The 23,252-nt window shown below is 44.4% G+C and overlaps 1 protein-coding gene across 1 annotated transcript in view; it reads left to right on the forward strand.

Moving 5' to 3' along the window:
* The window catches only part of vps36 (vacuolar protein sorting 36 homolog), a 42,856-nt gene that overhangs the window by 8,696 nt on the left and 10,908 nt on the right, over positions 1 to 23,252 (forward strand). Inside the window, exons 6-10 of the mRNA XM_071365006.1 lie at positions 981 to 1,067; positions 3,674 to 3,706; positions 4,173 to 4,250; positions 8,386 to 8,520; positions 10,119 to 10,184. Of these exons, the coding sequence (XP_071221107.1) occupies positions 981 to 1,067; positions 3,674 to 3,706; positions 4,173 to 4,250; positions 8,386 to 8,520; positions 10,119 to 10,184 (399 nt within the window). The remainder of the gene's footprint in view (positions 1 to 980; positions 1,068 to 3,673; positions 3,707 to 4,172; positions 4,251 to 8,385; positions 8,521 to 10,118; positions 10,185 to 23,252) is intronic.

The following is a 23,252-nucleotide window of genomic DNA, read 5'->3' on the forward strand; positions in this document are numbered from 1 at the left end:
CTCTCTCTCTCTCTGTGATTCTCTCTCAATTCAATTCAATTCAATTCAATTCAAGGGGCTTTATTGGCATGGGAAACATGTGTTAACATTGCCAAAGCAAGTGAGGTAGATAATATACAAAAGTGAAATAAACAATACAAATTAACAGTAAACATTACACATACAGAAGTTTCAAAACAAAAAAGACATTACAAATGTCATATTATATATATACAGTGTTGTAACAATGTACAAATGGTTAAAGCACACAAGTTAAAATAAATAAGCATAAATATGGGTTGTATTTACAATGGTGTTTGTTCTTCACTGGTTGCCCTTTTCTTGTGGCAACAGGTCACAAATCTTGCTGCTGTGATGGCACACTGTGGAATTTCACCCAGTAGATATGGGAGTTTATCTCTCTCTCTGGGATTCTCTCTCTCTCTCTGTGATTCTCTCTCTCTCTGTGATTCTCTCTCTCTCTCTGTGATTCTCTCTCTCTCTCTGTGATTCTCTCTCTCTCTCTGTGATTCTCTCTCTCTCTCTGTGATTCTCTCTCTCTCTCTCTGGGATTCTCTCTCTCTCTCTCTGGGATTCTCTCTCTCTCTCTGGGATTCTCTCTCTCTCTCTGTGATTCTCTCTCTCTGTGATTCTCTCTCTCTGTGATTCTCTCTCTCTCTGTGATTCTCTCTCTCTCTGTGATTCTCTCTCTCTCTGTGATTCTCTCTCTGTGATTCTCTCTCTGTGATTCTCTCTCTCTGTGATTCTCTCTCTCTGTGATTCTCTCTCTCTCTATGTGATTTTCTCTCTCTCTATGTGATTTTCTCTCTCTCTATGTGATTTTCTCTCTCTCTGTGATTCTCTCTCTCTCTCTCTGTGATTCTCTCTCTCTCTTTCTCTGTGATTCTCTCTCTCTCTGTGATTATCTCTCTCTCTCTCTCTGTGATTCTCTCTCTATGTGCGTACGTGTAAATAACGTCTCCTCTCTGGTCGTCCTGCAGACAGGAAGGACGCGAGCGGTGGGGATCGTCGGCATCGAGAGGAAGATAGAGGAGAGGAGGAAAGAGACAGAGAAAAACATCTCAGAGGTGAGAAAGAAGATGGAGAGAGACACAGGGTAGAAAGAGAGGATGAGACACAGGGTAGAAAGAGAGAGAGAGAAAAAGAAAGGGATGGGGAGACAGACAGGGTAGAAAGAGAGGATGAGAGACAGACAGGGTAGAGAGAGAGAAAGAGAAAGGGATGGAGAGACAGACAGGGTAGAAAGAGAGGATGAGAGACAGACAGGGTAGAAAGAGAGAGAGAGGATGAAGTGAGACAAGGTAAAGAGAGAGAGAGAAAGAAAAAGGGATGGAGAGACAGACAGGGTAGAAAGAGAGAGAGAGAAAGAGAAAGGGATAGAGAGACAGACAGGGTAGAAAGAGAGGATGAGAGACAGACAGGGTAGAAACAGAGGATGGAGAGACAGACAGGGTAGAAACAGAGGATGGAGAGACAGACAGGGTAGAAAGAGAGGATGAGAGACAGACCGGGTAGACACAGAGGAGTGAATGGAACAGATTCAGTGGGGAAAAGCCGTTGTGTTTGGCTCTCAAAGACCTCTTCATTGATGTGCGCTAGTCTTGTATTGCATTTTAGGAACATAGAAATAAAAACTGTTTTCGTGTTTGATTTGGTAAGAGGATGGAGCCCAACAAGAATGTGTTACAGAGGAGGGGGGATACTGGAATGGCTTTTAACAGAGGAGGGGGGATACTGGAATGACTTTTAACAGAGGAGGGGGGATACTGGAATGACTTTTAACAGAGGAGGGGGGATACTGGAATGACTTTTAACAGAGGAGGGGGGATACTGGAATGGCTTTTAACAGAGGAGGGGGGATACTGGAATGGCTTTTAACAGAGGAGGGGGGATACTGGAATGGCTTTTAACAGAGGAGGGGGGATACTGGAATGGCTTTTAACAGAGGGGGGATACTAGAATGGCTTTTAAAATAGTATATAGTGCATTCATAAAGTATTCAGACCCCTTCACTTTTTCCACATTTTGTTACGTTACAGCCTTATTCGAAAATTGATTTAATAAATGTTTTTCCTCATCAGTCTACACACAATACCCCATAATGACATCACAATACCCCATAATGACAGAGCGAAAACAGGTTTTTAGACATTTTTGCAAATTTATTAAATATTAAAACAGAACCTTATTTACATAAGTATTCAGACTCTTTGCTATGAGGCTGGATATTGAGCTCAGGTGCATCCTGTTTCAATTAAACAATAAAAATAATCTCCATCATTCTTAAATGGAAGACGATTGGAACCACCAAGACTCTTCCTAGAGCTGGCCGCCCGGCCAAACTGAGCAATTGGGGGAGAAGAGCCTTGATCAGGGAGATGACCAAGAACCTGATGGTCACTCTGACAGAGCTCCAGAGTTCCTCTGTGGAGAAGGGAGAACCTTCCAGAAGGACAACCATCTCTGCAGCACTCCACCGATCAGGCCTTTATGTTAGTTTCCAGAAGGAAGCCACTCCTCAGTAAAGGCACATGACAGCCCGCTTGGGGTTTGCCAAAAGGCACCTGCTCTGAAGAAACCAAGATTGAACTCTTTGGCCTGAATGCCAAGCATCACGTCTGGAGGAAACCAGGCTCCGCTCATCACCTGGCCAATGCCATACCTACGGTGAAGCATGGTGGTGGCAGCATCATGCTGTGGGGATGTTTTCCAGAGGCAGGGACTGGGAGACTAGTCAGGATCAAGGGAAAGATGAACAGCGCAAAGTACAGCGAGATCCTTGATGAAAACCTGCTCCAGAGGTCTCAGGACCTCAGACTGGGGTGAAGGTTCACCTTCCAACAGGACAACAACTCTAAGCACACAGCCAAGACAACGCAGGAGTGGCTTCGGGACAAGTCTCTGAATGTCCTCGAGTGGCCCAGCCAGAGCGGACTTTGCCGGACTTGACCCCGATCCAACATCTCTGGAGAGACCTGAAAATAGCTGTGCATCGACATTCCACATCAACCTGACAGAGCTTGAGAGGATCTGCAGAGAAGAATGGGAGAAACTCCCCAAATACAGGTGTGCCAAGCTTGTAGCTTCATACCCAAGAAGAGTAGAGGCTGTAATCGCTGCCAAAGGTGCTTCAACAAAGTACTGAGTAAAGGGTCTGAATACTTATGTAAATGTGATATTTCAATATATAAATTAGCAACATTTTATAACCTGTTTTTGCTTTGTCATTATGGGGTATTGTGTGTAGATTGAGGGCGAAAAAAACGATTTTAATCCATTTAGAATAAGGTTTTAACGTAACAAAATGTGGGAAAAGGGTTTGGCTTAATCTGTTATTGTACTACTCTAATGATTACATTATTCTCTCTCTCTGTCTCTCTCTGTCTCTCTCTGTCTCTCTCTGTCTCTCTCTGTCTCTCTCTGTCTCTCTCTGTCTGTCTGTCTGTCTGTCTGTCTGTCTGTCTGTCTGTCTGTCTGTCTGTCTGTCTGTCTGTCTCTGTCTTTCTCTCTCTGTCTCTCTCTCTCTCTGTCTCTCTCTCTCTCTGTCTCTCTCTCTCTCTGTCTCTCTCTCTCTCTGTCTCTCTCTGTCTCTCTCTGTCTCTCTCTGTCTCTCTCTGTCTCTCTCTGTCTCTCTCTCTCTCTGTCTCTTTCTCTGTCGCATATTCCCCCTCAGGCCTTTGAGGACCTCAGTAAGCTGATGGTGAAGGTAAGAGAGTTATATATGTATGAACTAGCAATATTCCGTCTGCAGGCCTCTAACGCCGGGTCGACCCTGGCCTCTAACGCCGGGTCGACCCTGGCCTCTAACGCCGGGTCGACCCTGGCCTCCAACGCCGGGTCGACCCTGTTCTCCAACGCCGGGTCGACCCTGGCCTCCAACGCCGGGTCGACCCTGGCCTCCAACGCCGGGTCGACCCTGGCCTCCAACGCCGGGTCGACCCTGGCCTCCAACGCCGGGTCGACCCTGGCCTCCAACGCCGGGTCGACCCTGGCCTCCAACGCCGGGTCGACCCTGGCCTCCAACGCCGGGTCGACCCTGGCCTCCAATGCCGGGTCGACCCCGGTCTTAAAGCGTTAACGTTTATTTTCCATGTGTGATGAATACATTTGAAATCTTACACACACTATCACTCGCGATAAACACTGTGTGTGTGTCTCCTCTCTCTCGTTAGGCTAAGGAGATGGTGGAGTTGTCCAGGTCCATCGCCAACAAAATCAAAGACAAGCAGGGAGACATCACAGAGGATGAGGTAGGTCTGCTCTTCATCATCACCATCAGGGATTTTTTACTACCAATGCGTCCCAAATGGAACACAAATCCCAATGTAGTGCACTAGTTTGACCAGGGGGAATAGGGTTCCAATGTAGTGCACTAGTTTGGCCAGGGGGAATAGAGTCCCAATGTAGTGCACTAGTTTGACCAGGGGGAATAGGGTTCCAATGTAGTGCACTAGTTTGACCAGGGGAAATAGGGTCCCAATGTAGTGCACTAGTTTGACCAGGGGGAATAGGGTCCCAATGTAGTGCACTAGTTTGACCAGGGGGAATAGGGTTCCAATGTAGTGCACTAGTTTGACCAGGGGGAATAGGGTTCCAATGTAGTGCACTAGTTTGACCAGGGGGAATAGGGTCCCAATGTAGTGCACTAGTTTGACCAGGGGGAATAGGGTTCCAATGTAGTGCACTAGTTTGACCAGGGGGACTAGGGTTCCAATGTAGTGCACTAGTTTGGCCAGGGGGAATAGGGTTCCAATGTAGTGCACTAGTTTGACCAGGGGGAATAGGGTTCCAATGTAGTGCACTAGTTTGGCCAGGGGGAATAGGGTTCCAATGTAGTGCACTAGTTTGACCAGGGGGAATAGGGTCCCAATGTAGTGCACTAGTTTGACCAGGGGGAATAGGGTTCCAATGTAGTGCACTAGTTTGACCAGGGGGAATAGGGTTCCAATGTAGTGCACTAGTTTGACCAGGGGGAATAGGGTTCCAATGTAGTGCACTAGTTTGACCAGGGGGAATAGGGTTCCAATGTAGTGCACTAGTTTGACCAGGGGGAATAGGGTTCCAATGTAGTGCACTAGTTTGACCAGGGGGAATAGAGTCCCAATGTAGTGCACTAGTTTGACCAGGGGGAATAGGGTTCCAATGTAGTGCACTAGTTTGGCCAGGGGGAATAGGGTTCCAATGTAGTGCACTAGTTTGACCAGGGGGAATAGGGTCCCAATGTAGTGCACTAGTTTGACCAGGGGGAATAGGGTCCCAATGTAGTGCACTAGTTTGACCAGGGGGAATAGGGTTCCAATGTGTTCCAGTGTAATGTGTTGTTTTACAGGGTCAGCCATAGTCGTACGGTAGTAGTAGTAGTAGTAAGTCAATTAGGAAAGCGTTAAGTCCCTAGACTGCAGGGTTATCGTCTCAGTTTGGTCAGGGGTTCCCAAACCCTTCACTCAGGCACCCCTTTCATCATGTGGGAACATCTTGTGCCCTCTTGCTTCCCCCAGTTGAATGAATTGCTGCTATTTGTTACATACAAATATAAGAATAACACAAATTATTCAAATGTAGTTAATAAATGAGCCTTTCCCTTCCCGACGCCACGGCCTGGTTTCCCTTCCCGACGCCACGGCCTGGTTTCCCTTCCCGACGCCACGGCCTGGTTTCCCTTCCCGACGCCACGGCCTGGTTTCCCTTCCTGACGCCACGGCCTGGTTTCCCTTTCTGACGCCACGGCCTGGTTTCCCTTCCCGACGCCACGGCCTGGTTTCCCTTCCCGACGCCACGGCCTGGTTTCCCTTCCCGACGCCACGGCCTGGTTTCCCTTCCCGACGCCACGGCCTGGTTTCCCTTCCCGACGCCACGGCCTGGTTTCCCTTCCTGGTTTCCCTTCCTGACGCCACGGCCTGGTTTCCCTTCCCGACGCTACTGCCTGGTTTCCCTTCCTGACGCCACGGCCAGGTTTCCCTTCCCGACGCCACGGCCTGGTTTCCCTTCCCGACGCCACGGCCTGGTTTCCCTTCCCGACGCCACGGCCTGGTTTCCCTTCCCGACGCCACGGCCTGGTTTCCCTTCCCGACGCCACGGCCTGGTTTCCCTTCCCGACGCCACGGCCTGGTTTCCCTTCCCGACGCCACGGCCTGGTTTCCCTTCCTGGTTTCCCTTCCTGGTTTCCCTTCCTGACGCCACAGCCTGGTTTCCCTTCCTGACGCCACGGCCTGGTTTCCTTTCCTGACGCCACGGCCTGGTTTCCCTTCCTGGTTTCCCTTCCTGACGCCACGGCCTGGTTTCCCTTCCTGGTTTCCCTTCCCGACGCCACGGCCTGGTTTCCCTTCCCGACGCCACGGCCTGGTTTCCCTTTCTGACGCCACGGCCTGGTTTCCCTTCCTGGTTTCCCTTCCTGGTTTCCCTTCCTGACGCCACGGCCTGGTTTCCCTTTCTGACGCCACGGCCTGGTTTCCCTTCCTGGTTTCCCTTCCCGACGTCACGGCCTGGTTTCCCTTCCCGACGCCACGGCCTGGTTTCCCTTCCTGGTTTCCCTTCCTGGTTTCCCTTCCTGGTTTCCCTTCCTGACGCCACAGCCTGGTTTCCCTTCCTGACGCCACGGCCTGGTTTCCCTTCCTGACGCCACGGCCTGGTTTCCCTTCCTGGTTTCCCTTCCTGACGCCACGGCCTGGTTTCCCTTCCCGACGCCACAGCCTGGTTTCCCTTCCCGACGCCACGGCCTGGTTTCCCTTTCTGACGCCACGGCCTGGTTTCCCTTCCTGGTTTCCCTTCCTGGTTTCCCTTCCTGGTTTCCCTTTCTGACGCCACGGCCTGGTTTCCCTTCCTGGTTTCCCTTCCCGACGCCACGGCCTGGTTTCCCTTCCCAACGCCACGGCCTGGTTTCCCTTCCTGACGCCACGGCCTGGTTTCCCTTCCTGACGCCACGGCCTGGTTTCCCTTCCTGACGCCACGGCCTGGTTTCCCTTTCTGACGCCACGGCCTGGTTTCCCTTCCTGGTTTCCCTTCCCGACGCCACGGCCTGGTTTCCCTTCCCGACGCCACGGCCTGGTTTCCCTTCCCGACGCCACGGCCTGGTTTCCCTTCCTGGTTTCCCATTCTGACGCTACGGCCTGGTTTCCCTTCCTGACGCCACGGCCTGGTTTCCCTTCCTGGTTTCCCTTCTTGACGCCACGGCCTGGTTTCCCTTCCTGACGCCACTTGTTGGTTCACCAAATACCCTCAATGACTTGTTGGTTCACCAAATACCCTCAATGACATGTTGGTTCACCAAATACCCTCAATGACTTGTTGACTTGTTGGTTCACCAAATACCCTCAATGACTTGTTGGTTCACCAAATACCCTCAATGACATGTTGACTTGTTGGTTCACCAAATACCCTCAATGACATGTTGACTTGTTGGTTCACCAAATACCCTCAATGACTTGTTGGTTCACCAAATACCCTCAATGACTTGTTGGTTCACCAAATACCCTCAATGACTTGTTGGTTCACCAAATACCCTCAATGACTTGTTGGTTCACCAAATACCCTCAATGACATGTTGGTTCACCAAATACCCTCAATGACGTGTTGACTTGTTGGTTCACCAAATACCCTCAATGACTTGTTGGTTCACCAAATACCCTCAATGACATGTTGACTTGTTGGTTCACCAAATACCCTCAATGACTTGTTGGTTCACCAAATACCCTCAATGACTTGTTGGTTCACCAAATACCCTCAATGACTTGTTGGTTCACCAAATACCCTCAATGACTTGTTGGTTCACCAAATACCCTCAATGACTTGTTGGTTCACCATGACTTGTTGGTTCACCATGACTTGTTGGTTCACCATGACTTGTTGGTTCACCATGACTTGTTGGTTCACCATGACGTGTTGGTTCACCATGACGTGTTGGTTCACCAAATACCCTCAATGACTTGTTGACTTGAAGCAGAACGTCTGCTCTACTAATGAATTAATCAGTCCTCTGTCTGGGTCTAATATCGCTCTGTTTTCTCTACCAGACCATCCGGTTAGTGTGCACACACACACACACACACACACACACACACACACACACACACACACGTTTGTTTTGCTATCCTTGTGGGGACCAAACAATTGATTCCCATTCAAAATCCTATTTTCCTTCATCCTAATGCTTAACCCTAACCCTAATTGTAACCCTAACCCCTAACCCTAATTGTAACCCTAACCCCTAAGCCTAATATAACCAAAAAACACACACACTGTCCATCTTAATACCTCTTGTCTTCTACTTCTCTCTCTCTGCTTCTCTCTCTCTCTCTCTCTCTCTCTCTCTCTCTCTCTCTCTCTCTCTCTCTCTCTCTCTCTCTCTCTCTCTCTCTCTCTCTCTCTCTCTGCCTCTCTCTACACCAGACTATCCGGTTCAAATCCTACCTGCTCAGTATGGGTATAGCCAATCCCGTTACCAGGGAGACGCACGGCTCGGGTACCCACTACCACCTACAGCTGGCCAAGCAGCTAGGGGACATTCTGCTGGCACCACTAGAGGTATGTGATCTGAAATGCAGTGTGTGTCAGTGGGTTTTGTAGCATCCTGGTTCTCATCGTGTGTCCGAGAACGACCCGGAACTACCTGGAAGTCACATTTCTCTCTTCTGTCTGGAGTCTGTTCAAACACATGAGATCACGAGGTTAGCTAGAATATATTAGGTGTTCTAGATCGAGCCGGCTCCATTATTACAAACGCAACGTGCATTAAAGGGAATACTTTGGGATTTTTGGCAATGAGGCCCTTTGATCTACTTCCTCAGAGTCAGATGAACTCGTGGATACTATTATTTATGTTTCTGCGTCCAGTATGAAGGACGTTGGAGGTCGTTTTTTCAAGCCAATGCTAACTAGCATTTGCGCTAACTTTACAGTGCCTTTAGAAGGTATTCATACTCCATATTATCTACATACTATCTCATTTACATAAGTATTCACACCTCCCTGAGTCAATACATGTTAGAATAATCTTTGGCAGCCATTACAGCTGTGAGTGTCTTTCGGGGTAAATCTCTAAGAGCTGTGAGTCTTTCTGGGTCAGTCTAAGAGCGGTGAGTCTTTCTGGGTCAGTCTCTAAGAGCTGTGAGTCTTTCTGGGTCAGTCTCTAAGAGCGGTGAGTCTTTCTGGGTCAGTCTCTAAGAGCTGTAAGTCTTTCTGGGTCAGTCTCTAAGAGCGGTGAGTCTTTCTGGGTCAGTCTCTAAGAGCTGTAAGTCTTTCGGGGTCAGTCTCTAAGAGCGGTGAGTCTTTCTGGGTCAGTCTCTAAGAGCTGTGAGTCTTTCTGGGTCAGTCTCTAAGAGCGGTGAGTCTTTCTGGGTAAGTCTCTAAGAGCTGTAAGTCTTTCTGGGTCAGTCTCTAAGAGCTGTGAGTCTTTCGGGGTCAGTCTCTAAGAGCTGTGAGTCTTTCTGGGTCAGTCTCTAAGAGCTGTGAGTCTTTCTGGGTCAGTCTCGAAGAGCTGTGTGTCTTTCTGGGTCAGTCTCTAAGAGCTGTGAGTCTTTCTGGGTCAGTCTAAGAGCTGTGAGTCTTTCTGGGTCAGTCTAAGAGCTGTGAGTCTTTCTGGGTCAGTCTCTAAGAGCTGTGAGTCTTTCTGGGTCAGTCTCTAAGAGCTGTGAGTCTTTCTGGGTCAGTCTCTAAGAGCTGTGAGTCTTTCTGGGTCAGTCTCTAAGAGCTGTGAGTCTTTCTGGGTCAGTCTCTAAGAGCTGTGAGTCTTTCTGGGTCAGTCTCTAAGAGCTGTGAGTCTTTCTGGGTCAGTCTCTAAGAGCTGTGAGTCTTTCGGGGTCAGTCTCTAAGAGCTGTGAGTCTTTCTGGGTCAGTCTCTAAGAGCTGTGAGTCTTTCTTGGTCAGTCTCTAAGAGCTTTACACACCTGGATTGTAATATTTGTCTGTTATTTTTTTCTAAATTCTTCAAGCTCTGTCAAGTTGGTTGTTGATCATTGCTAGACAGCCATTTCTTGCTATACATTTTCAAGCAGATTTAAGTCCAAACTGTAACTCGTCCACTCAGGAACATTCACTGTTTTCTTGGTAATCAACTCATGTAGATTTGGCCTTGTGTTGTAGGTTAAATATGTATATCTTTCTTTCTGTCCCTGTGTATGTAGGAGCGTGGTGGGATGATGGCTCTAACTGAAGTGTACTGCCTGGTCAACCGAGCTAGGGGAATGGAGGTGAGCTGAGGACACACACACACACACACACACACACCACAAAAACACACACACACTGACGAGGCATCTTTGAACTTTGCTGTGCGTTGGAGGTTTCTTTTTACAGTCTATGGCGCGAAGAAACTGTTCCGACAGGGTGACCTGAGCTGATTGGCCAGCGGTAAGACTACAGGTGCACTTGATTTGCTCTCTGGGCCTGCTGGGTAGGCGGAGTTCTACCTTCAGACACATTAAATGGTTCAATATGAGGAACACTTTGCCTTCCTGGTGCTAGGGCAACTGAATCAAGTGCTCCTATCGCCAACAGCGCTAAACAACATTTTAAAAAAGAAACGCAATGGTTTATCGTTGTTTTTCTTTACAGAAATGTTTGGCGATTGACTAGAAATGCCTTGGCGATCGACCAATCGGTGACCACTGAGTTAGAGCCTCCGTGTGGCAAGTTATTAAGAGATATCAAACTAATCAATGGAGGAATTAAAATGACAGAACAAAAATTTAAGAGATAAACTAATCAATTTAACCAACTGGGACATGTTACACTATTTAACCAACTGGGACATGTTACACTATTTAACCAACTGGGACATGTTGCACTATGTAACCAACTGGGACATGTTACACTATTGAACCAACTGGGACATGTTACACTATTGAACCAACTGGGACATGTTACACTATTGAACCAACTGGGACATGTTACACTATTTAACCAACTGGGACATGTTACACTATTTAACCAACTGGGACATGTTACACTATGTAACCAACTGGGACATGTTACACTATGCTACCAACTGGGACATGTTACACTATTGAACCAACTGGGACATGTTACACTATTGAACCAACTGGGACATGTTACACTATTGAACCAACTGGGACATGTTACACTATTTAACCAACTGGGACATGTTACACTATTTAACCAACTGGGACATGTTACACTATTTAACCAACTGGGACATGTTACACTATGTAACCAACTGGGACATGTTACACTATGTAACCAACTGGGACATGTTACACTATGCTACCAACTGGGACATGTTACACTATTGAACCAACTGGGACATGTTACACTATTGAACCAACTGGGACATGTTACACTATTGAACCAACTGGGACATGTTACACTATTGAACCAACTGGGACATGTTACACTATTGAACCAACTGGGACATGTTACACTATTTAACCAACTGGGACATGTTACACTATGTAACCAACTGGGACATGTTACACTATGTAACCAACTGGGACATGTTACACTATGTAACCAACTGGGACATGTTACACTATGCTACCAACTGGGACATGTTACACTATGTAACCAACTGGGTCATGTTACACTATGTAACCAACTGGGACATGTTACACTATTTAACCAACTGGGACATGTTACACTATGCTACCAACTGGGACATGTTACACTATTTAACCAACTGGGACATGTTACACTATTTAACCAACTGGGACATGTTACACTATGCTACCAACTGGGACATGTTACACTATGTAACCAACTGGGTCATGTTACACTATGTAACCAACTGGGACATGTTACACTATTTAACCAACTGGGACATGTTACACTATGCTACCAACTGGGACATGTTACACTATTTAACCAACTGGGACATGTTACACTATGTAACCAACTGGGACATGTTACACTATTTAACCAACTGGGACATGTTACACTATGCTACCAACTGGGACATGTTACACTATGCTACCAACTGGGACATGTTACACTATGCTACCAACTGGGACATGTTACACTATGTAACCAACTGGGACATGTTACACTATGTAACCAACTGGGACATGTTACACTATTTAACCAACTGGGACATGTTACACTATGCAACCAACTGGGACATGTTACACTATGCAACCAACTGGGACATGTTACACTATGCAACCAACTGGGACATGTTACACTATGCTACCAACTGGGACATGTAACACTATGTAACCAACTGGGACATGTTACACTATTGAACCAACTGGGACATGTTACACTATGCTACCAACTGGGACATGTTGCACTATTTAACCAACTGGGACATGTTACACTATTTAACCAACTGGGACATGTTACACTATGTAACCAACTGGGACATGTTACACTATTTAACCAACTGGGACATGTTACACTATGTAACCAACTGGGACCTGTTACACTATGTAACCAACTGGGACATGTAACACTATGCTACCAACTGGGACATGTTACACTATGTAACCAACTGGGACATGTTACACTATGTAACCAACTGGGACATGTTACACTATGCTACCAACTGGGACATGTTACACTATTTAACCAACTGGGACATGTTACACTATGTAACCAACTGGGACATGTTACACTATGCTACCAACTGGGACATGTTACACTATGTAACCAACTGGGTCATGTTACACTATGTAACCAACTGGGACATGTTACACTATTTAACCAACTGGGACATGTTACACTATGCTACCAACTGGGACATGTTACACTATTTAACCAACTGGGACATGTTACACTATGTAACCAACTGGGACATGTTACACTATTTAACCAACTGGGACATGTTACACTATGCTACCAACTGGGACATGTTACACTATGTAACCAACTGGGACATGTTACACTATGTAACCAACTGGGACATGTTACACTATGCTACCAACTGGGACATGTTACACTATTTAACCAACTGGGACATGTTACACTATGCAACCAACTGGGACATGTTACACTATTCTACCAACTGGGACATGTTACACTATGCAACCAACTGGGACATGTTACACTATGCTACCAACTGGGACATGTAACACTATGTAACCAACTGGGACATGTTACACTATTGAACCAACTGGGACATGTTACACTATGCTACCAACTGGGACATGTTGCACTATTTAACCAACTGGGACATGTTACACTATTTAACCAACTGGGACATGTTACACTATGTAACCAACTGGGACATGTTACACTATTTAACCAACTGGGACATGTTACACTATGTAACCAACTGGGACCTGTTACACTATGTAACCAACTGGGACATGTAACACTATGCTACCAACTGGGACATGTTACACTATGTAACCAACTGGGACATGTTACACTATTCTACCAACTGGGACATGTTACACTATGTAACCAACTGGGACATGTTACACTATTCTACCAGCTGGGACATGTTACACTATTGAACCAACTGGGACATGTTACACTATGCTACCAACTGGGACATGTTACACTATGCTACCAACTGGGACATGTTACACTATGCTACCAACTGGGACATGTTACACTATGTAACCAACTGGGACATGTTACACTATGTAACCAACTGGGACATGTTACACTATTCTACCAACTGGGACATGTTACACTATGTAACCAACTGGGACATGTTACACTATTTAACCAACTGGGACATGTTACACTATGCAACCAACTGGGACATGTTACACTATTTAACCAACTGGGACATGTTACACTATTTAACCAACTGGGACATGTTACACTATTTAACCAACTGGGACATGTTGCACTATGTAACCAACTGGGACATGTTACACTATGTAACCAACTGGGACATGTTACACTATGTAACCAACTGGGACATGTTACACTATGTAACCAACTGGGACATGTTACACTATGCTACCAACTGGGACATGTTACACTATGCTACCAACTGGGACATGTTACACTATTTAACCAACTGGGAAATGTTACACTATGTAACCAACTGGGACATGTTACACTATGTAACCAACTGGGACATGTTACACTATGTAACCAACTGGGACATGTTACACTATGCCACCAACTGGGACATGTTACACTATGCCACCAACTGGGACATGTTACACTATTTAACCAACTGGGACATGTTACACTATGTAACCAACTGGGACATGTTACACTATGTAACCAACTGGGACATGTTACACTATGTAACCAACTGGGACATGTTACACTATGTAACCAACTGGGACATGTTACACTATTTAACCAACTGGGACATGTTACACTATGCTACCAACTGGGACATGTTACACTATGTAACCAACTGGGACATGTTACACTATTTAACCAACTGGGACATGTTACACTATTTAACCAACTGGGACATGTTACACTATTCTACCAACTGGGACATGTTACACTATTCTACCAACTGGGACATGTTACACTATGTAACCAACTGGGACATGTTACACTATTTAACCAACTGGGACATGTTACACTATGTAACCAACTGGGACATGTTACACTATTTAACCAACTGGGACATGTTACACTATGCAACCAACTGGGACATGTTACACTATGCTACCAGCTGGGACATGTTACACTATGCAACCAACTGGGACATGTTACACTATGCTACCAGCTGGGACATGTTACACTATGCAACCAACTGGGACATGTTACACTATTTAACCAACTGGGACATGTTACACTATTTACCCAACTGGGAAATGTTACACTATGTAACCAACTGGGACATGTTACACTATGTAACCAACTGGGACATGTTACACTATGCAACCAACTGGGACATGTTACACTATGCCACCAACTGGGACATGTTACACTATTTAACCAACTGGGACATGTTACACTATGTAACCAACTGGGACATGTTACACTATTTAACCAACTGGGACATGTTACACTATGTAACCAACTGGGACCTGTTACACTATGTAACCAACTGGGACATGTAACACTATGCTACCAACTGGGACATGTTACACTATGTAACCAACTGGGACATGTTACACTATGCTACCAGCTGGGACATGTTACACTATTCTACCAGCTGGGACATGTTACACTATGTAACCAACTGGGACATGTTACACTATGCTACCAACTGGGACATGTTACACTATTTAACCAACTGGGACATGTTACACTATGTAACCAACTGGGACATGTTACACTATGCTACCAACTGGGACATGTTACACTATGTAACCAACTGGGTCATGTTACACTATGTAACCAACTGGGACATGTTACACTATTTAACCAACTGGGACATGTTACACTATGCTACCAACTGGGACATGTTACACTATTTAACCAACTGGGACATGTTACACTATGTAACCAACTGGGACATGTTACACTATTTAACCAACTGGGACATGTTACACTATGCTACCAACTGGGACATGTTACACTATGTAACCAACTGGGACATGTTACACTATGTAACCAACTGGGACATGTTACACTATGCTACCAACTGGGACATGTTACACTATTTAACCAACTGGGACATGTTACACTATGCAACCAACTGGGACATGTTACACTATTCTACCAACTGGGACATGTTACACTATGCAACCAACTGGGACATGTTACACTATGCTACCAACTGGGACATGTAACACTATGTAACCAACTGGGACATGTTACACTATTGAACCAACTGGGACATGTTACACTATGCTACCAACTGGGACATGTTGCACTATTTAACCAACTGGGACATGTTACACTATTTAACCAACTGGGACATGTTACACTATGTAACCAACTGGGACATGTTACACTATTTAACCAACTGGGACATGTTACACTATGTAACCAACTGGGACCTGTTACACTATGTAACCAACTGGGACATGTAACACTATGCTACCAACTGGGACATGTTACACTATGTAACCAACTGGGACATGTTACACTATGCTACCAGCTGGGACATGTTACACTATTCTACCAGCTGGGACATGTTACACTATGCTACCAACTGGGACATGTTACACTATGCTACCAACTGGGACATGTTACACTATGCTACCAACTGGGACATGTTACACTATGCTACCAACTGGGACATGTTACACTATGTAACCAACTGGGACATGTTACACTATGTAACCAACTGGGACATGTTACACTATGTAACCAACTGGGACATGTTACACTATTCTACCAACTGGGACATGTTACACTATGTAACCAACTGGGACATGTTACACTATTTAACCAACTGGGACATGTTACACTATGCAACCAACTGGGACATGTTACACTATTTAACCAACTGGGACATGTTACACTATTTAACCAACTGGGACATGTTACACTATTTAACCAACTGGGACATGTTGCACTATGTAACCAACTGGGACATGTTACACTATGTAACCAACTGGGACATGTTACACTATGTAACCAACTGGGACATGTTACACTATGTAACCAACTGGGACATGTTACACTATGCTACCAACTGGGACATGTTACACTATGCTACCAACTGGGACATGTTACACTATTTAACCAACTGGGAAATGTTACACTATGTAACCAACTGGGACATGTTACACTATGTAACCAACTGGGACATGTTACACTATGTAACCAACTGGGACATGTTACACTATGCCACCAACTGGGACATGTTACACTATGCCACCAACTGGGACATGTTACACTATTTAACCAACTGGGACATGTTACACTATGTAACCAACTGGGACATGTTACACTATGTAACCAACTGGGACATGTTACACTATGTAACCAACTGGGACATGTTACACTATGTAACCAACTGGGACATGTTACACTATGTAACCAACTGGGACATGTTACACTATGTAACCAACTGGGACATGTTACACTATTTAACCAACTGGGACATGTTACACTATGTAACCAACTGGACATGTTACACTATTTAACCAACTGGGACATGTTACACTATTTAACCAACTGGGACATGTTACACTATTCTACCAACTGGGACATGTTACACTATGCTACCAACTGGGAAATGTTACACTATGTAACCAACTGGGACATGTTACACTATTTAACCAACTGGGACATGTTACACTATGTAACCAACTGGGACATGTTACACTATTTAACCAACTGGGACATGTTACACTATGCAACCAACTGGGACATGTTACACTATGCTACCAGCTGGGACATGTTACACTATGCAACCAACTGGGACATGTTACACTATTTAACCAACTGGGACATGTTACACTATGCCACCAACTGGGACATGTTACACTATTTAACCAACTGGGACATGTTACACTATGTAACCAACTGGGACATGTTACACTATGTAACCAACTGGGACATGTTACACTATGTTACCAACTGGGACATGTTACACTATGTTACCAACTGGGACATTATACACTATGTAACCAACTGGGACATGTTACACTATTTAACCAACTGGGACATGTTACACTATTTAACCAACTGGGACATGTTACACTATGCTACCAACTGGGACATGTTACACTATGTAACCAACTGGGTCATGTTACACTATGTAACCAACTGGGACATGTTACACTATTTAACCAACTGGGACATGTTACACTATGCTACCAACTGGGACATGTTACACTATTTAACCAACTGGGACATGTTACACTATGTAACCAACTGGGACATGTTACACTATTTAACCAACTGGGACATGTTACACTATGCTACCAACTGGGACATGTTACACTATGTAACCAACTGGGACATGTTACACTATGTAACCAACTGGGACATGTTACACTATGCTACCAACTGGGACATGTTACACTATTTAACCAACTGGGACATGTTACACTATGCAACCAACTGGGACATGTTACACTATTCTACCAACTGGGACATGTTACACTATGCAACCAACTGGGACATGTTACACTATGCTACCAACTGGGACATGTAACACTATGTAACCAACTGGGACATGTTACACTATTGAACCAACTGGGACATGTTACACTATGCTACCAACTGGGACATGTTGCAGTATTTAACCAACTGGGACATGTTACACTATTTAACCAACTGGGACATGTTACACTATGTAACCAACTGGGACATGTTACACTATTTAACCAACTGGGACATGTTACACTATGTAACCAACTGGGACCTGTTACACTATGTAACCAACTGGGACATGTAACACTATGCTACCAACTGGGACATGTTACACTATGTAACCAACTGGGACATGTTACACTATGCTACCAGCTGGGACATGTTACACTATTCTACCAGCTGGGACATGTTACACTATGCTACCAACTGGGACATGTTACACTATGCTACCAACTGGGACATGTTACACTATGCTACCAACTGGGACATGTTACACTATGTAACCAACTGGGACATGTTACACTATGCTACCAACTGGGACATGTTACACTATGTAACCAACTGGGACATGTTACACTATTTAACCAACTGGGACATGTTACACTATGCAACCAACTGGGACATGTTACACTATTTAACCAACTGGGACATGTTACACTATTTAACCAACTGGGACATGTTAAACTATTTAACCAACTGGGACATGTTGCACTATGTAACCAACTGGGACATGTTACACTATGTAACCAACTGGGACATGTTACACTATGTAACCAACTGGGACATGTTACACTATGTAACCAACTGGGACATGTTACACTATGCTACCAACTGGGACATGTTACACTATGCTACCAACTGGGACATGTTACACTATTTAACCAACTGGGAAATGTTACACTATGTAACCAACTGGGACATGTTACACTATGTAACCAACTGGGACATGTTACACTATGTAACCAACTGGGACATGTTACACTATGCCACCAACTGGGACATGTTACACTATGCCACCAACTGGGACATGTTACACTATTTAACCAACTGGGACATGTTACACTATGTAACCAACTGGGACATGTTACACTATGTAACCAACTGGGACATGTTACACTATGTAACCAACTGGGACATGTTACACTATGTAACCAACTGGGACATGTTACACTATTTAACCAACTGGGACATGTTACACTATGCTACCAACTGGGACATGTTACACTATGTAACCAACTGGGACATGTTACACTATTTAACCAACTGGGACATGTTACACTATTTAACCAACTGGGACATGTTACACTATTCTACCAACTGGGACATGTTACACTATGCTACCAACTGGGACATGTTACACTATGTAACCAACTGGGACATGTTACACTATTTAACCAACTGGGACATGTTACACTATGTAACCAACTGGGACATGTTACACTATTTAACCAACTGGGACATGTTACACTATGCAACCAACTGGGACATGTTACACTATGCTACCAGCTGGGACATGTTACACTATGCAACCAACTGGGACATGTTACACTATTTAACCAACTGGGACATGTTACACTATTTACCCAACTGGGAAATGTTACACTATGTAACCAACTGGGACATGTTACACTATGTAACCAACTGGGACATGTTACACTATGCAACCAACTGGGACATGTTACACTATGCCACCAACTGGGACATGTTACACTATGCCACCAACTGGGACATGTTACACTATGCTACCAACTGGGACATGTTACACTATGTAACCAACTGGGACATGTTACACTATTTAACCAACTGGGACATGTTACACTATGCTACCAACTGGGACATGTTACACTATGCTACCAACTGGGACATGTTACACTATGTAACCAACTGGGACATGTTACACTATTTAACCAACTGGGACATGTTACACTATGTAACCAACTGGGACATGTTACACTATTTAACCAACTGGGACATGTTACACTATGCAACCAACTGGGACATGTTACACTATGCTACCAGCTGGGACATGTTACACTATTTAACCAACTGGGACATGTTACACTATGTAACCAACTGGGACATGTTACACTATGCTACCAACTGGGACATGTTACACTATGTAACCAACTGGGACATGTTACACTATTTAACCAACTGGGACATGTTACACTATGCTACCAACTGGGACATGTTACACTATGCTACCAACAGGGACATGTTACACTATGTAACCAACTGGGACATGTTACACTATTTAACCAACTGGGACATGTTACACTATGTAACCAACTGGGACATGTTACACTATTTAACCAACTGGGACATGTTACACTATGCAACCAACTGGGACATGTTACACTATTTAACCAACTGGGACATGTTACACTATGTAACCAACTGGGACATGTTACACTATGTAACCAACTGGGACATGTTACACTATGTAACCAACTGGGACATGTTACACTATGTAACCAACTGGGACATGTTACACTATGTAACCAACTGGGACATGTTACACTATTGACCCAACTGGGACATGTTACACTATTTAACCAACTGGGACATGTTACACTATGTAACCAACTGGGACATGTTACACTATGTAACCAACTGGGACATGTTACACTATGCAACCAACTGGGACATGTTACACTATGCTACCAACTGGGACATGTTACACTATGCTACCAACTGGGACATGTTACACTATTTAACCAACTGGGACATGTTACACTATTTAACCAACTGGGACATGTTACACTATGTAACCAACTGGGACATGTTACACTATGCTACCAACTGGGACATGTTACACTATTGACCCAACTGGGACATGTTACACCATTGACCCAACTGGGACATGTTACCCTATTTAACCAACTGGGACATGTTACACTATTTAACCAACTGGGACATGTTACACTATGTAACCAACTGGGACATGTTACACTATTTAACCAACTGGGACATGTTACACTATTTAACCAACTGGGACATGTTACACTATTTAACCAACTGGGACATGTTACACTATGCTACCAACTGGGACATGTTACACTATTTAACCAACTGGGACATGTTACACTATGCAACCAACTGGGACATGTTACACTGTTGAACCAACTGGGACATGTTACACTATGCTACCAACTGGGACATGTTACACTATGCTACCAACTGGGACATGTTACACTATGCTACCAACTGGGACATGTTACACTATTTAACCAACTGGGACATGTTACACTATGTAACCAACTGGGACATGTTACACTATGCTACCAACTGGGACATGTTACACTATTTAACCAACTGGTACATGTTACACTATGTAACCAACTGGGACATGTTACACTATTTAACCAACTGGGACATGTTACACTATTTAACCAACTGGGACATGTTACACTATTTAACCAACTGGGACATGTTACACTATGTAACCAACTGGGACATGTTACACTATGCAACCAACTGGGACATGTTACACTATTTAACCAACTGGGACATGTTACACTATTTAACCAACTGGGACATGTTACACAATGCTACCAACTGGGACATGTTACACTATGCTACCAACTGGGACATGTTACACTATTTAACCAACTGGGACATGTTACACTATGCTACCAACTGGGACATGTTACACTATTTAACCAACTGGGACATGTTACACTATTTAACCAACTGGGACATGTTACACTATTTAACCAACTGGGACATGTTACACTATGCTACCAACTGGGACATGTTACACTATTTAACCAACTGGGACATGTTACACTATTTAACCAACTGGGACATGTTACACTATGTAACCAACTGGGACATGTTACACTATTTAACCAACTGGGACATGTTACACTATTTAACCAACTGGGACATGTTACACTATTTAACCAACTGGGACATGTTACACTATTTAACCAACTGGGACATGTTACACTATTTAACCAACTGGGACATGTTACACTATGTAACCAACTGGGACATGTTACACTATTTAACCAACTGGGACATGTTACACTATGTAACCAACTGGGACATGTTACACTATGTAACCAACTGGGACATGTTACACTATGTAACCAACTGGGACATGTTACACTATTGACCCAACTGGGACATGTTACACTATTTAACCAACTGGGACATGTTACACTATTTAACCAACTGGGACATGTTACACTATGCAACCAACTGGGACATGTTACACTATTGAACCAACTGGGACATGTTACACTATGCTACCAACTGGGACATGTTACACTATTTAACCAACTGGGACATGTTACACTATTTAACCAACTGGGACATGTTACACTATTTAACCAACTGGGACATGTTACACTATTTAACCAACTGGGACATGTTACACTATGCTACCAACTGGGACATGTTACATTATTTAACCAACTGGGACATGTTACACTATTTAACCAACTGGGACATGTTACACTATGCAACCAACTGGGACATGTTACACTATGCTACCAACTGGGACATGTTTTGCTACGGCCCTGGGTTGGATTGGGTTTGTTGCTGCTAGTTAGTACACTGCTGTAGTCAGACATGAGTCAGCTGGTACCACCGTAGCTGCATACACTATTTATTTGTTCTCTAGACGAGGGCTGCACCTCAGAGGGTAATGTTTCTCTTCTAGATTACACTCATTTAGAGTGGCATGGAAATACAATGACATCGCTAAAGTAGGAAAATAGTTAGTAGGAAGCAACTTTGCCATATTATGATGTTGTCAAATGTACTTTTAGAGTGATGGCAATGTTGCCATTTACTGTTACTAGCGAAGTGAATCAAAAATAGCTAGCAATGCTAATGTTAGCTAGCTAAAATATGGTGGTCGCCTCAATCTTAGTTATATGTTTTGCACAAATGTGTTTACATTTCTCCTTTGCCAAAATACTCCATCCACCTGACAGGTGTAGCATATCAAGAAGCTGATTAAACAGCATGATCATTACACAGGTGCACCTTGTGCTGGGGACAGGGCATAACATTTACCTTTTGGTCCACTAGTAAATAAAAAATCTACCAGCCACTCATTTTTTTTCACAGCTAAAATTACAAAAAAAGAATAATAATTATGAGCATGTTTTGTAAAGTTTCTAAAACAAAATGTATTACTAGTAAGAAGTAATGTGGTATATTGGTAAAATCTTTAATTTAGTTGTTTGTGACCGGAGTCTTTTAACCAAAATATCAAAGATGAGACAAATGTTCACCTGTCCCTTTAAGGGCAGGAGGTTGCTGTGGTAACGCGTCATGTTTGTGAGATCGAGTCCGACTACTACAAGCGTTACCTTCTCTTCCCTAGCAACTCAAATATAGCAAAACAACCTAGCTTGAACAAAACA

The sequence above is a fragment of the Salvelinus alpinus genome, chromosome 24 (genome assembly GCF_045679555.1).
Source record: "Salvelinus alpinus chromosome 24, SLU_Salpinus.1, whole genome shotgun sequence".
NCBI classification, from domain to species: Eukaryota; Metazoa; Chordata; class Actinopteri; order Salmoniformes; family Salmonidae; genus Salvelinus; species Salvelinus alpinus.